The sequence below is a fragment of the Alosa pseudoharengus genome, unplaced genomic scaffold (assembly GCF_046254945.1).
Source record: "Alosa pseudoharengus isolate Yale_2024_CS ecotype anadromous, Long Island Sound unplaced genomic scaffold, YU_APseudo_1.1 YU_APseudo_1.1_scf_1, whole genome shotgun sequence".
Taxonomy (NCBI): Eukaryota; Metazoa; Chordata; class Actinopteri; order Clupeiformes; family Clupeidae; genus Alosa; species Alosa pseudoharengus.
This window is the reverse complement of record NW_027468564.1, coordinates 3,858,003-3,870,171: the sequence shown is the minus strand read 5'-3', so window position 1 is coordinate 3,870,171 and position 12,169 is coordinate 3,858,003. Positions and strand designations below refer to the sequence as shown.

At 41.2% G+C, this 12,169-nt stretch overlaps 1 protein-coding gene across 1 annotated transcript in view; it reads left to right on the top strand.

Moving 5' to 3' along the window:
* LOC143135273 (NACHT, LRR and PYD domains-containing protein 3-like) overlaps window positions 1-12,169 on the top strand; it is a 158,221-nt gene that overhangs the window by 120,042 nt on the left and 26,010 nt on the right. Inside the window, exon 9 of the mRNA XM_076295986.1 lies at window positions 9,070-9,240. Within this exon, the coding sequence (XP_076152101.1) occupies window positions 9,070-9,240 (171 nt within the window). The remainder of the gene's footprint in view (window positions 1-9,069; window positions 9,241-12,169) is intronic.

Genomic DNA, 12,169 nt, shown 5'->3' with positions numbered 1-12,169 from the left:
TGACGGTGTCCACTAAGCATACCATTCTTATTTCAACCCTCTGCTCAACATAGCTGGAGGTGGTAATCGTGATGATAGTGTCCGTAATGGACGTGGTACAGACAGCAGGGGTAGTAAAAATAGGGCTCTGAAGAACTACAAAGTCACCCACTATAGGAACTGATTTGACCAGGGTACATTATTGTAGGCCTATAATAACAGTTTGTGGTTATAGGCTAGTAATAGTTTACTATTGTTGGTTTACATCTTAGGCCTACTGTTTTTCTGTTAATTTGTTATATGGGTAATATGACAAAAAAGAAAGTAAACCTGCTCAAATATGTTTAATATCCAGTATTTACTGAAAGGTGTATAATTTGAGGTGCTTGCTATCCAGTGGGAAATTAGATGGGTAAATTTACCCCCGTCATAAACTTTTGTTTATATAGATTTTGATATTTACATTTTATATTTACTTTATCTCTGACCACTTTCAAACCTTTTGAAATTTTGATGTCAAAATCCAATGATGTTGTTTTCTTAACCCTGGCGCCTAAAGTTTGCCATGCAGGTTTAAATAAACACATACCTGTTTTTATGCTTTTTGTTTGTTTTATAATTTGTATTAATATTTATTTTATCATTATTTTATTTATAAGCTAAGGTTGCAAGCACAGGTGTCTGAAAAGAGATAAAAACACTTGCACTTTCTGTTTGCAGTTTTGTGTGGTATTTAAAAAAAAAAAAAACACATTGCATTTTCAGAAATAGCCAGCCCTCCAATCAGATGACGTTGGCAGAAGTGGCCCCCACCTCATTTGAGTTTGAGACCCCTGCTGTATGGAGAGTATGCTTGATCCAGGGTGTTATCACCTCGAGTTGGAAAACTCACATGTTGATGGTATTTCGGTAGAACTTTCTTTGGGTTGGCTTTATTGAAATCGCCGGCCACGATGAATGCAGCCTCCGGATGCAGAGTTTCATGCCGATCAATAATTTCATGCAGGTCGTCCAGTAGGGCTGCACAATTAATCGACTTTTAATCACGATCACGATTTTGGCTTCTCACGATTTAATTGGCGTGATCGAGTGATATTAAAAATGCGTGCTCTACCCATAGAACCAACCTGGCAACCCATACAACGCTCCGCTACAAAACAAATCAAGCGCTCCTTAAGCCTGTCTGACCATGTGCCTGCATGCAGCCTACAAATGACAGCTGTTCCCTGCACTGCTCAGCCTGGTGCACTGCTCAGTTTGGATGCACTGTGGACTAGTATGTGGACTAGTTATGTTAACTATTAGTAGGCTAGTTAGACTATACAAAGAAACGACGCAGAAGACCGAGCTTGTCCCTCGAAACAGATCATCCGTTGTTTGAAAATATTTCGGATTTCAGGCAAGTGAAGTTAACCAAAAACATAAGCAAAGCAGGGCTCATCACATGATGTAAACCACACATGCCTTTTTTATCACGTTAACTTTTAGTCCTTGTTTGCTTCCTCCGATATTGACTATAATAAGAGTTGAGCTAACGACGGGATCCGTGAATTTTATTCACTAGTATTCCTGTAGCCCAATTACATGCCTGCAGGTAGGCCTGCTTTAAAAATAGGATGATAGGGAAAAACATAATTCCAGGTAAGCATTCAATAATGAATAGGCCTACATATAATATAATAATATAATAAATGTGAAGTGAGCAGAATTTAAAGGGAAACTTGGCAGGATTTCCCCCTCTGCTGGAGAAATTGTGCATTATGCTATTTCAAACTGTGGGAAAAGGTAATGATAAAGCACATGGATTTATTTACAAGCTAGCGAACGGTTAGCATAAGTTTGGCAGAACTATGTGGATGTTACAAGGTAAGAAACACGATTTAAAACGAGTTTCTTGTTTCTCACTTCTCTTTCCGGGACGGTAAGTCTCAATGTTGCAAGGTTGGTTTTCCGCCTGAGGACGCTAGGCGCAGCGGGGAAAGTCACCATTTTCACCGGAACAGGTCATTTAACCATCCAAATGATTTCTAAACGGGTTTATTACATTGAAATAGTTGCCAAGTTCCCCTTTAAGCATGGCTGCATGTGACATTTTTTACAAATCAAAATGACATAATCCTTACAGCTGTTTTGAGTCATGGCTATATGCTTAGCCTACTGAATAACTTGACGATAGAGAAAACAAACCATTTTGTGGAATGATGCATCATATGGAATTTGCAACGGTGTGACTCAAAAACAGTCTCTGGTGTCCTATAAGTGACATCACACTCTGTCTGCCACTCGTTGCTTGTCGCTGGTTCTGCTAAAAGCCCTGCTTCTATCCTCACTGGTAGCTTACAGTACAGTGCTGTGTGGGAGGGGGAGTGGCTAGCGGCGAAAGCCAATGTGCTTCTTTTACCGATATATTTAACGATATCTTTTGCATTTGTTATTCAAACAACGTCAAATTTGGCACTGCACTTACTCGTGCCCGTAGCAAGAGACCTGCCACGTTTGAAATCAGTCTGACAAACGGTCAGCGAGATATGCGTGCCACAGACACACAGACGCTTCTTGCTTTATAGATAGATGTATTGTATAAGCTACATGTGCAACCTACAATGCATATGCGTTTCAAGACACAGCCTACTCAAAACAAGTGAACAATAATGAAAATGTAGCCTACATGTCAGTGTTTTACATGTCAACGAATGACTAAACCAGGGGTGTCCAAACTGCGGCCCGCCACACACTTTAAACCGGCCCGCCGAGCATTTATTAGTTTATCAGATCCGGCCCGCTACGCACTTTAATCCGGCCTGCCAAGCATGCTACTCCATTTAATTGGGAACGCGTTTGAGCGTGCACAAGAGGGAGAGAGCGCGATACCATTTATAAACTGTGAGTAAATGTGAGGGAAATAATTTGGGTGAGCCAGATAGCAAGTCCAATATGTTTAGGGAAAAAATATTTTTGTCACTAAAATTAATTAATAATCGTGATAAATAATCGTGATCTCAATATTGATCAAAATAATCGCGATTATCATTTTGGCCATAATCGTGCAGCCCTATCGTCCAGTGCCTGTGTGGTGTTAGCATGTGGTGGAATGTAAACAGCGATGAAAAAGACTGCTGAGAATTCCTGGGTAGATAGAAAGGCCTGCATTTGACCATGAGATGTTTGAGGTCAGGAGAGCACCCTGTCGATGTCTGCCTGCCTCTATGGGAATTTAACATAGGGGAGCCAATACTTATGCACCCTGTACTTTAAGGAAGAACATTTATCTATTTATGATACATTATTCATTCACAAAGAAAATTGGTGTCCTTAAAGGTTGGATATTTTCTCATGTTTTTACTTAAGGCATTAAGATCAATTTCCAAAAGATGATTTTATATTCCTCTTTTTAGTCAACTTTAGCAGAGGTGGCAATAATTCTGGAGGGTGCTGTATGTGGTGGTCACAAAACGTATTTATGGGAGCATCACTTTTACCCCAACACAATGCAAGTGTTACATGGCAACTGCCTCCCATGTTAATTGGCTGCGTTGATGATGTTTCTTCGACAGATGTGGCCGCTTGCAGATTTGTCACTTTCTGATGGAAACTGGAGATGAACAAATGCAAATATGCATGACATATTTAAATGTCAAAATTGTCTGTAGTAGGCTACATTCACTGGACCATGTATATGCCACCAAAAAAATGAATACCTAATATTAACTCCATTCCACATACATAGCCATATTTATTCTGCTCTTATAATGTAACTGTTAATACAACCCCAAAACAGAAAAAGTTGGGACATTGTGTAAAATGCAAATAAAAACAGATTGTCATAATATACAACAACCCATATATAACAACAAAAAGGACATAGAAAATTTGGACAATTTCATGGAAAATATCTGTTAATTTTTCATTTGATGTTTCAAAGAAAGTTGGGACGGGGGCATGTTTACCATTGTGCTGTTTCACCTCTTCATTTAATAGTACAGTACGCTGTGTTTGGAAAATAGGGTCCCGCTGGATTTTCATGTAAAAATTGATTTTTTTGCATATTTTGCTAATATAGAGTCTAAGGAACAAGATTTTTTTTGTCTTCAAATTTTCACGATCCATCTTTAGTGTTTTTATCTGTATGTTTTAAAATAAGCGATTATATCTAGTCCAGAAAGTGATTTTCACATTTTCTTCAAATTCTTTGACAATTAATTCCACTTTTTGCACACAAAACCTCCAGATAATGTAGAAAGGTTGTTGGTTCTAAAACAATATCCATAGTTTTCAAACTTTGAGTGTCTGAAAAGTGTAAAAACACCTCCACCCTTGTTGCCTATGTCAAAAAACGATTTCTTAATATTTGCTTTTCTTGATGCTTTCCTTGACCTGCCATATCATTCTATTGTCTACCTTAAGAGAAATGTGTCTATAATCTATAATAGTACAGGCAACACAGTACACCACTAGGTGTCATAGGCATGGTTAGTTGAGTAACAGTAGGCAAAATTAACAAACAAAAGAATATAAGGTACAAACAAACAGACAAACCATGGATGGCCCTCTCACAGCCTGAACTAATACAAAAAACAAATAACTCAAGGGAAAACATTGCTCAGGCACTAAACCATGTGCATTTGCTCTCTTTAAAAGCAATGGGTTATCCACAGCCAACAGGCCGGGCGTGCGAGAGAAGCAATGAAGTCTTAGAATTAAGAATAAAGCCATTGTTCTCCCAGAGAGGAAGCTACGTATATGATCACCACCCACAGGTGGGCGTGTGCGCCAGCGCTGCAGGTCAGCCTTTCCACATACATACCTGGCTTTAAAGTTCACCGTCCTGGTAGCATACCTATCTACTGCCAAGGTCTGAAGGGGACGGGGAGAATATTTACTTCTGTTACACTGGCAGAGAACTCATGTGAAACAGACTGTGGGAGGTGGAAGGGGTTTGAATTCTGTCCGGCAGTATTATGAGTGGAACGTCTTAAGGGGGCCCTCTTCCTTGAATTTCCCCTTGGGGATCAATAAAGTATCTATCTATCTATCTATCTATCTATCTATCTATCTATCTTCCCCATACAACCTGATCTTATAGTGTGTGCCAATTCCATCCAGACACTCCACAATTTCATACTTGGTAGACACCCATGTATCCTGGATTTTGTGGCGACCGTGAAAAATGTGTCTTGCAAAAGAGTTGTACATGTACATTACATTTAGCAGACATTTCTTGAACAAAGTCACTTACATACTGTATGTCAGCTATATTACAATGGATCACATTGCCCCCCGAGCAACTTGGGGTTAAGTGCCTTGCTTAAGGGAATAACAGTGAAAGCCGGGAATTGAACTAACAACTTTCAGGCTGCTGCACGCTAGCCCAGCTCCTTAACCAATACACTACCACTGCCCACTAGAAAAAGACTAGAGTGCCAGGTGGTAATATGGGTACAGTGTCAGGACCGCACACTGCAATCTCCCAGAAGAACTAAATTTATTGAGGCCTGATGAGGACCCTGGTGGATCGAAATGTTGCGTTATGTTTTTAACTCAATAAATGTAGTTATTCTGGGAGATTGAAGTGTGCGGACAGCTACTCTTCTTTCCTTGATAAGCCTTTTTTGTCCTGCACCTGGCCTCAGTGAGGTGGGATGTGCATACAACCACTTTGAAGAGGACTACAGTGTCAGGACCACCATGGCTACGATATGCCGCAGCCTCTTCTAAGTGTCTCCTAGCACTAGCATAGACAGAAGTCAGGTACTCTTGATGTTGCACCACCTAATCAGTCGGTGGACTGTCCCTGTGGTCACCTCCAGTATTTCCAAGTAGGTGGTCGACTGGTAACTGTGGCTTCTGACCGAACATCAGCTCGTATGGGGAGTGCTGTGTGGACTGGTACACGCTGGTATAGGCGAACAGGAGCTGAGGGAGCAACTGGGGCCATTTACGCTTCTTTTCAGGGGGTAAGGTCCTGAGCAAGTCATGAAGTGTCCTGTTGAAACGTTCACATTGACCGCTCGCCTCTGGATGATAAGTGGTGGTTCTAGTCTTTGTTATGCTGTAGATGTCACACAGGTGCTTCAACAGCTCCCCCTCAAAGCTGCGCCCCTGAACAGAGTGGATTCTTCTTGGCACGCCATACACATAGAACCATCTCTCAATTAGAATCTTAGCTACGGTGGAAGCTCTCTGATCAGGGGTGGGAAAGGCCTGGGTAAACTTTGAGAAAACATTTGTGACTACCAGAACATTCTCTTGTCCTGTGCTAGCCCAATCCAAGAGAGTAAAGTCAATGGAGATTATCTACAAAGGCTTAGTGGCTAACATATTTCCCAAGAAGGTTCTGGCTTGGGTTGTCTAGCTTTAGCAACCACACAGTGCTCACACTCGACTTCGACTCGCAACACCTTTGGCAGTAAAAGCTGCAGCACTGGATCCCTGGAAGGAGGAGCCTGGATCGCTCAGTACAAGGTCCCATCCACTTCCTGTATACTGGGACCACTGCTTTATCAACTGCGGAGTGTGGACTTCCCTTGGTTCACTCCACTTGTCTTAACGAATATGTGGTCGTCCCTGTCACCAAAGCCACAGGTATCTGGAAATACAGGGATCAGTCCCTTGCAGGACTTTCAGGTCTCTTTTGGTTCCACCAGGGATGGTGTCCTCCATACAAGATTTTGTCATCCAAGAGTCTTGGATAGGTGCACTCGAGGTTTACATGTTGGCTATGGCAAGCGGCAGGGGGATGTCCAGGCCGTGTGACACAGATCGCAAAGTGTTAGTGGGGCTTGTGGGAAGCCTAGAAAGGGTATCGACATTGTGATTAGCTGTCCCAGGACGATATTTGATGTTGTAATGAAGAGGGCAAGCTGAGAAACCCAGCAATGTTCCAGAGCGCCCAGTTTCGTTGACTGCAGGTATTGGAGGGGATTGTTGTCAGTGTACACGGTGAACTTGTTGCCCAGGAGATACTTGCCATTTTTTTTCTGTGATTGCCCACTTGACTGCAGAGTTGGCATAATTTAGGACTGGCGCTTGAACAAGCCATTCTTTTAAGGCTCTGAATCCAGAAAAAGTTCTGAAGGCAAACCTGAACGTGACTACATTCAATGTTAACTATCCAATATTAAGATGTCTGTAATTCGAATGTATGCAAATTAGTGCATAATTAATGAGATATTGTTAAATTACATCCATAAACATATGTTTTCAGAAAACCTGTAATGCAAAAAAATATTGTCTCTACATAAATCATCAACTAGTAAAGTTTCATAAGAATATTAAGGAGTTACATTTTTTACCCTATTCGCCTGTTCTATGTTTGCCTTTGGAGGCCAGTTTTAGGCCGCAAATGCTAATTAGCAGGTTTAAAACTAAAAAATCAGCTAAGTAAATATGATATTCAGAATCAGCACCCAAAAATGAGGCAGAATACCCTCTTTACCAGTGTTTCCTCACATTTGACCCCCAAGTGATAGTAGTCCCAGTCTTAATTATGCATTATATAAATGATGATGTCATCTAAGTGTGAAAATGGATCGTGAAAATTTAAGACAAAAAAAATCTTGTTCCTTAGACTCTATACTAGCAAAATATGCAAAAAAAATTGTACAAGAAAATCCAGCGAGATTACACAAGACACCGTACTATAACAAAATTCTGTAAATGTTTAGGAATGGAGGAGACCATTTGCTAGAGTTTTGAGAATGAAATGTTGACCCATTATTCCCCAAGACAGGATTTCAGCTGCTCAACAGTATGGGGTATTCTTAGTCATGTTTTTCATTCCATTATGCATCTAATTTTACAAGTCTGTACTGCAGACAGGCCATTGTAGCACCTGGACACTTCCTCATATGGAGAAATACTATTTAAATATGTGCAGAATTCATTTTGCCATTGTTTTCCTGAAATGTGCAAGGTCTTCCTTGGAATAGACATTGCCTGGATGGCAGTATATGTTGCTCAAAACCTGTATACATCATTCAGAATTGATTATGCTTTTGCCAAATGTGCAAGATGCCCATGCTGTAGGTACTAATGCTCCTCCACATCGTCATAGATGCTGGGTTTGGAACTGAGTAGTGATGGGCAAATGAAGCTTTGGAAAAAATGAAAAAATCCAATATGGCTGCCACATGTAGAATTTTCAACATAAAAGTCCTTACCCAAACCAGTATATGTAACCAAAAATCTTGGTTTGCTAAGGACTTTTATGTTGAAAAATGTATGTGTGGCGGCCATCTTTTTGCTTTTCAGCTAGTGTCGCTAGGTTCACACTGCTGTGGTTCAGTGGTTCACCAAAGCTTCATTTGCCCATCACTACCATCAGATATCGGACCACCGGTAGATACTGGTCGGCAACCCGCGATGGCAGGCCACCGGCAGTCCGCTGTAAATAAAGAAAGAAAAGGTGGTCAAAGCTGCAGCTCGTTAGCCCAAGGACCGCGGTAGAACGGATGTGCAAAACTCCACGGTCAGCGGTGAGCATGTACAAAAACTCAGCCGGCAGCAGCCGCTAGCGGACAGCGAACTATGGAACCGGTGGACTGACTCTGGGTGTTATCTGGGTGGTTAACTTTGCTGGCTAGCTAGCCAGCTAGCTAGTTCATATCTGACAAACGAGTAGTGTGACAACGGTGTTCTTATGGAAACGGTGCTGTTGCGAGTTGTTGCACTGGTTTGAATCCACCGTTTACGTATTGAATACACAGTAGACCGTGTTTTGCAGTAAGTTGCTGGTTTATAGAATGTTGCAGCTCGCTCGTCGTGAGTCCTGGCTCTCTCTCTCTGCCTCCCTTTCGCCGCCAGCAGATCTCTCAAGGGCTCTGGCCACTAGCAATTTAAAACTGCGCGATGTAACAAAAAAAACATGGCTGACTTGGATGTGGGCTGGGCTTAATGTCAAGCCCCGCCTTCCCGCACGCTGCAGCGAGATGCTCCTCCCACAAGCGGTAATGCCTGCGCATACCCACCATGTTCCCGAGAAACTCGTCAGGACCCTGACTAGTGACCTAGACAAAGGTTGCCTATGTTGATTTATCGGGGTACCTTGTAAAGTGTCATATCTGTAATATCTGATCTTTTCTCATGTTGCAGACTTGCTGAATGCAAACTCTCAGAGAAGTCCTGTGAAATTGTAGCCACTGTTCTACAGTCACCAAACTCCCTGATAGAGCTGGACCTGAGTCACAATGACCTTGAAGATTCTGGAGGTCGGCTTCTCTTTAAGGGACTGTCTAGTCTTCACTGCAAACTCCAGACATTAAGGTTGGTGTACGGCCATGCATTTCCTGATATTTTTGGATTTGTTTGTTTCCTTAATTCTTGTTGTTAGTGTCATGTGAGGCACAATAATGGCAGGCCGTGCTGTAAAAGTCTACAGTTCTATGCAAAGGCCCTATTATAATGTTATGCTGTACCGTATTTTATCTTTGAACTGAATTCAATTTCAATTTTATTTGTAAGGGACAGTGTGCAATTTAAACATAAATATAACCATTTGATGCATTGCACCAGAGTTAGCCTTGGGCTAATTTACATCTGCAGTCCCACAGGAAGCACAAATACAAATACAACATTTTAAAAATCAAAACATCGCTCAATAAGTAAAAAAAAACTGATTGTTTTTGAATGATGAAAGGATTTCATAAAGAGGCATATATTATCGTAACCGATAACCCCAAAACAGAAAAAGTTGGGACGTTGTGTAAAATGTGAATAAAAACAGAATGTAATAATCTGCAAATCTCTTCAACTCATATTTAATTGCAAAAAGGACACAAAAAACATATCAAATGTTGAAAATGACAAATTTGACTTTCATGGAAAATATATGTTAATCTTGAATTTGATACCAGCAACATGTTTCAAAAAAAGTTGGGACGGGTAAAAAAATGCTGGAAAAGTTGTGCAATGATAAAGAAAACAAAAGGAAGAATGTTTCACAACTTATTAGGGTAACTGAAAACACGATTGGGTATGAAAAAGAGCATCCCAGAGAGGAAGGGTCTCTTAGAAGTAAAGATATAGGGGTATTCATCACTCTGTGTGCACAAATGATGAAACAATGTCATTTTAATGCTTCTTAACCCTCTAACCGCCCATGTCGCATAATTGCGACAAGCGTCATTACTGAATAAAACAGACGATAGACGCGAGTACAGTGTAAAATCTCATTTGTACTCTTGACCACTAGTTGGCAGACACCCAGAGCTTCGATTCAAGCTCAACCTTTTTTTTCAAAGTTTTCAGGAAGCATGCGAAAAACACGCGAGAAACACACGAAGAAGACGTGCATTTCCTCCATAACGCGGAAGCGATGCGGGCCATAGTTTTGCACAAATTGAAGCAGAAATACATTACATTACATTATTACATTACATTACATTACATTTGGCTGACGCATTTTTAGCCAAAGCGACTAACAACATGGTAAACAGTTTAAGTTTTAGAGCAATTCTCAACAATATTAGGACAATTTAAAAAACATTAGAGTACAGTAAGAATAAGTGCATCAGTGAGTGCTGTTTTTAACAGTTACGTGTCAGTTTAAGACGGCTGGTGAGTGCTAGGATCAGCAAGACTTGTTGTAAGTGTTGCTATGAGAGGAGATGTTCTCTAAAGAGCTGGGTCTTCAGGAGTTTTTTGAAAATGGAGAGGGATGTCCCTGCCCTTGTAGGAACTGGCAGTGTGTTCCACCAGCGAGGAACAACAGATGAGAAAAGTTTGGATTGGCCTGAGCGTACCGGAGGTAGAGCTAGACGTCGTTCGTCTGAGGAGCGCAGCGGTCTGGAGGTAGCGTATGTCTGTATGAAGGCATTCAAGTAGGTGGGAGCAGAACCGGAGACTACTTTGTAGGCAAGCGTTAGAGCCTTGAATTTGATGCGGGCCACCATAGGTAGCCAATGTAGCTGGATGAGTAGCGGGGTAACATGTGCCCTCTTGGGTTGGTTGTAGACCAGGCGCGCCGCCGCGTTCTGGATCATCTGAAGTGGTTTCACTGCGCAGGCTGGGAGACCTGTCAGGAGGGCGTTGCAGTAGTCGAGTCGTGAGATGACTATTGCCTGAACCAGAAGTTGGGTGGCATCTTGATTTAAGTAAGTCCTGATTTTCCGTATATTGTAGAGTGCGAAACGGCATGACAAATACACCAAATGTTGAAAAAAAATTTCACGTGTGATGAAGTCTTGGATCTGTTATTCACCTATTCTGATTCTGAAGAAGAATATCTGCCTTTTGGAGAATATGATCGATCATCTATTGACTGATAGTCACGGTGCGTCTGTGAATGGAGGTACGTCTTTGCGACAGTGTCCACTAAGCATACCATGCTTATTTCGACCCTCTGCCCAGCATAGCTGGAGGTGCCAGTGGCAATAGTGATGATAGTGTCCATAATGGACGTGGTATAGACAGCAGGGGTTGTAAAAATAGGGCTCTGAAGAACTACAAAGTCACCCGTGATATGGAACCGATTTGACCAGGCTACTTTATTGTATAGTAGCATAGGGTTTGTGATTATAGTAATAGTTTACTATTGTTGGTTTACATGTGACTGTTTTCCTGTTCATTTGTTATGTTGGTGAAATGACAAAAAATAAAGTAAAACTGCTCAAATATGTTCAACATCTAGTATTTACTGAAATGTGCATAATTCACGGTGGTTACCATCCAGTGATGTCATAATATGCAAATTAGATGAGTAAATTTACCCCCTTCATAAACTTCTGTTCATACTCAATGATTTTCACATTTACAGTAGGACTTTATCTCTGACCACTTGCAAGCCATGGCCTTTTGAAATGTTGATGTACAAATCCAATTTATTCTTTTTAAACCCTGGCGGCTAAAGGGTTAACATGAAATTGTGATGTATTTAGGGAGTTCATCATCTACAGGACATAATATTATTAAAACATTCAGAGAATCCAGAGAAATCTTTGCAAACAGGAAAAATAGCTGAAAAACAAATTGGATGGCCGTGGTCTTTTGGACCTCAGATGGCACTGCATCAACACCAGACCTGTTTCCAGACCTGTCATTGTATGGGCTCAGGAAAACCTCTGATAACCATTGTCTCTGTGCCCAGTTTGATACTCAATTCAAAAACTGCAGCCAAAATTGTAACAGCTAAATTGTATTGAGACATGATACAGAAAATACCACCCTCTTATCTGGGCCTGAGCTTGTTTAAAAT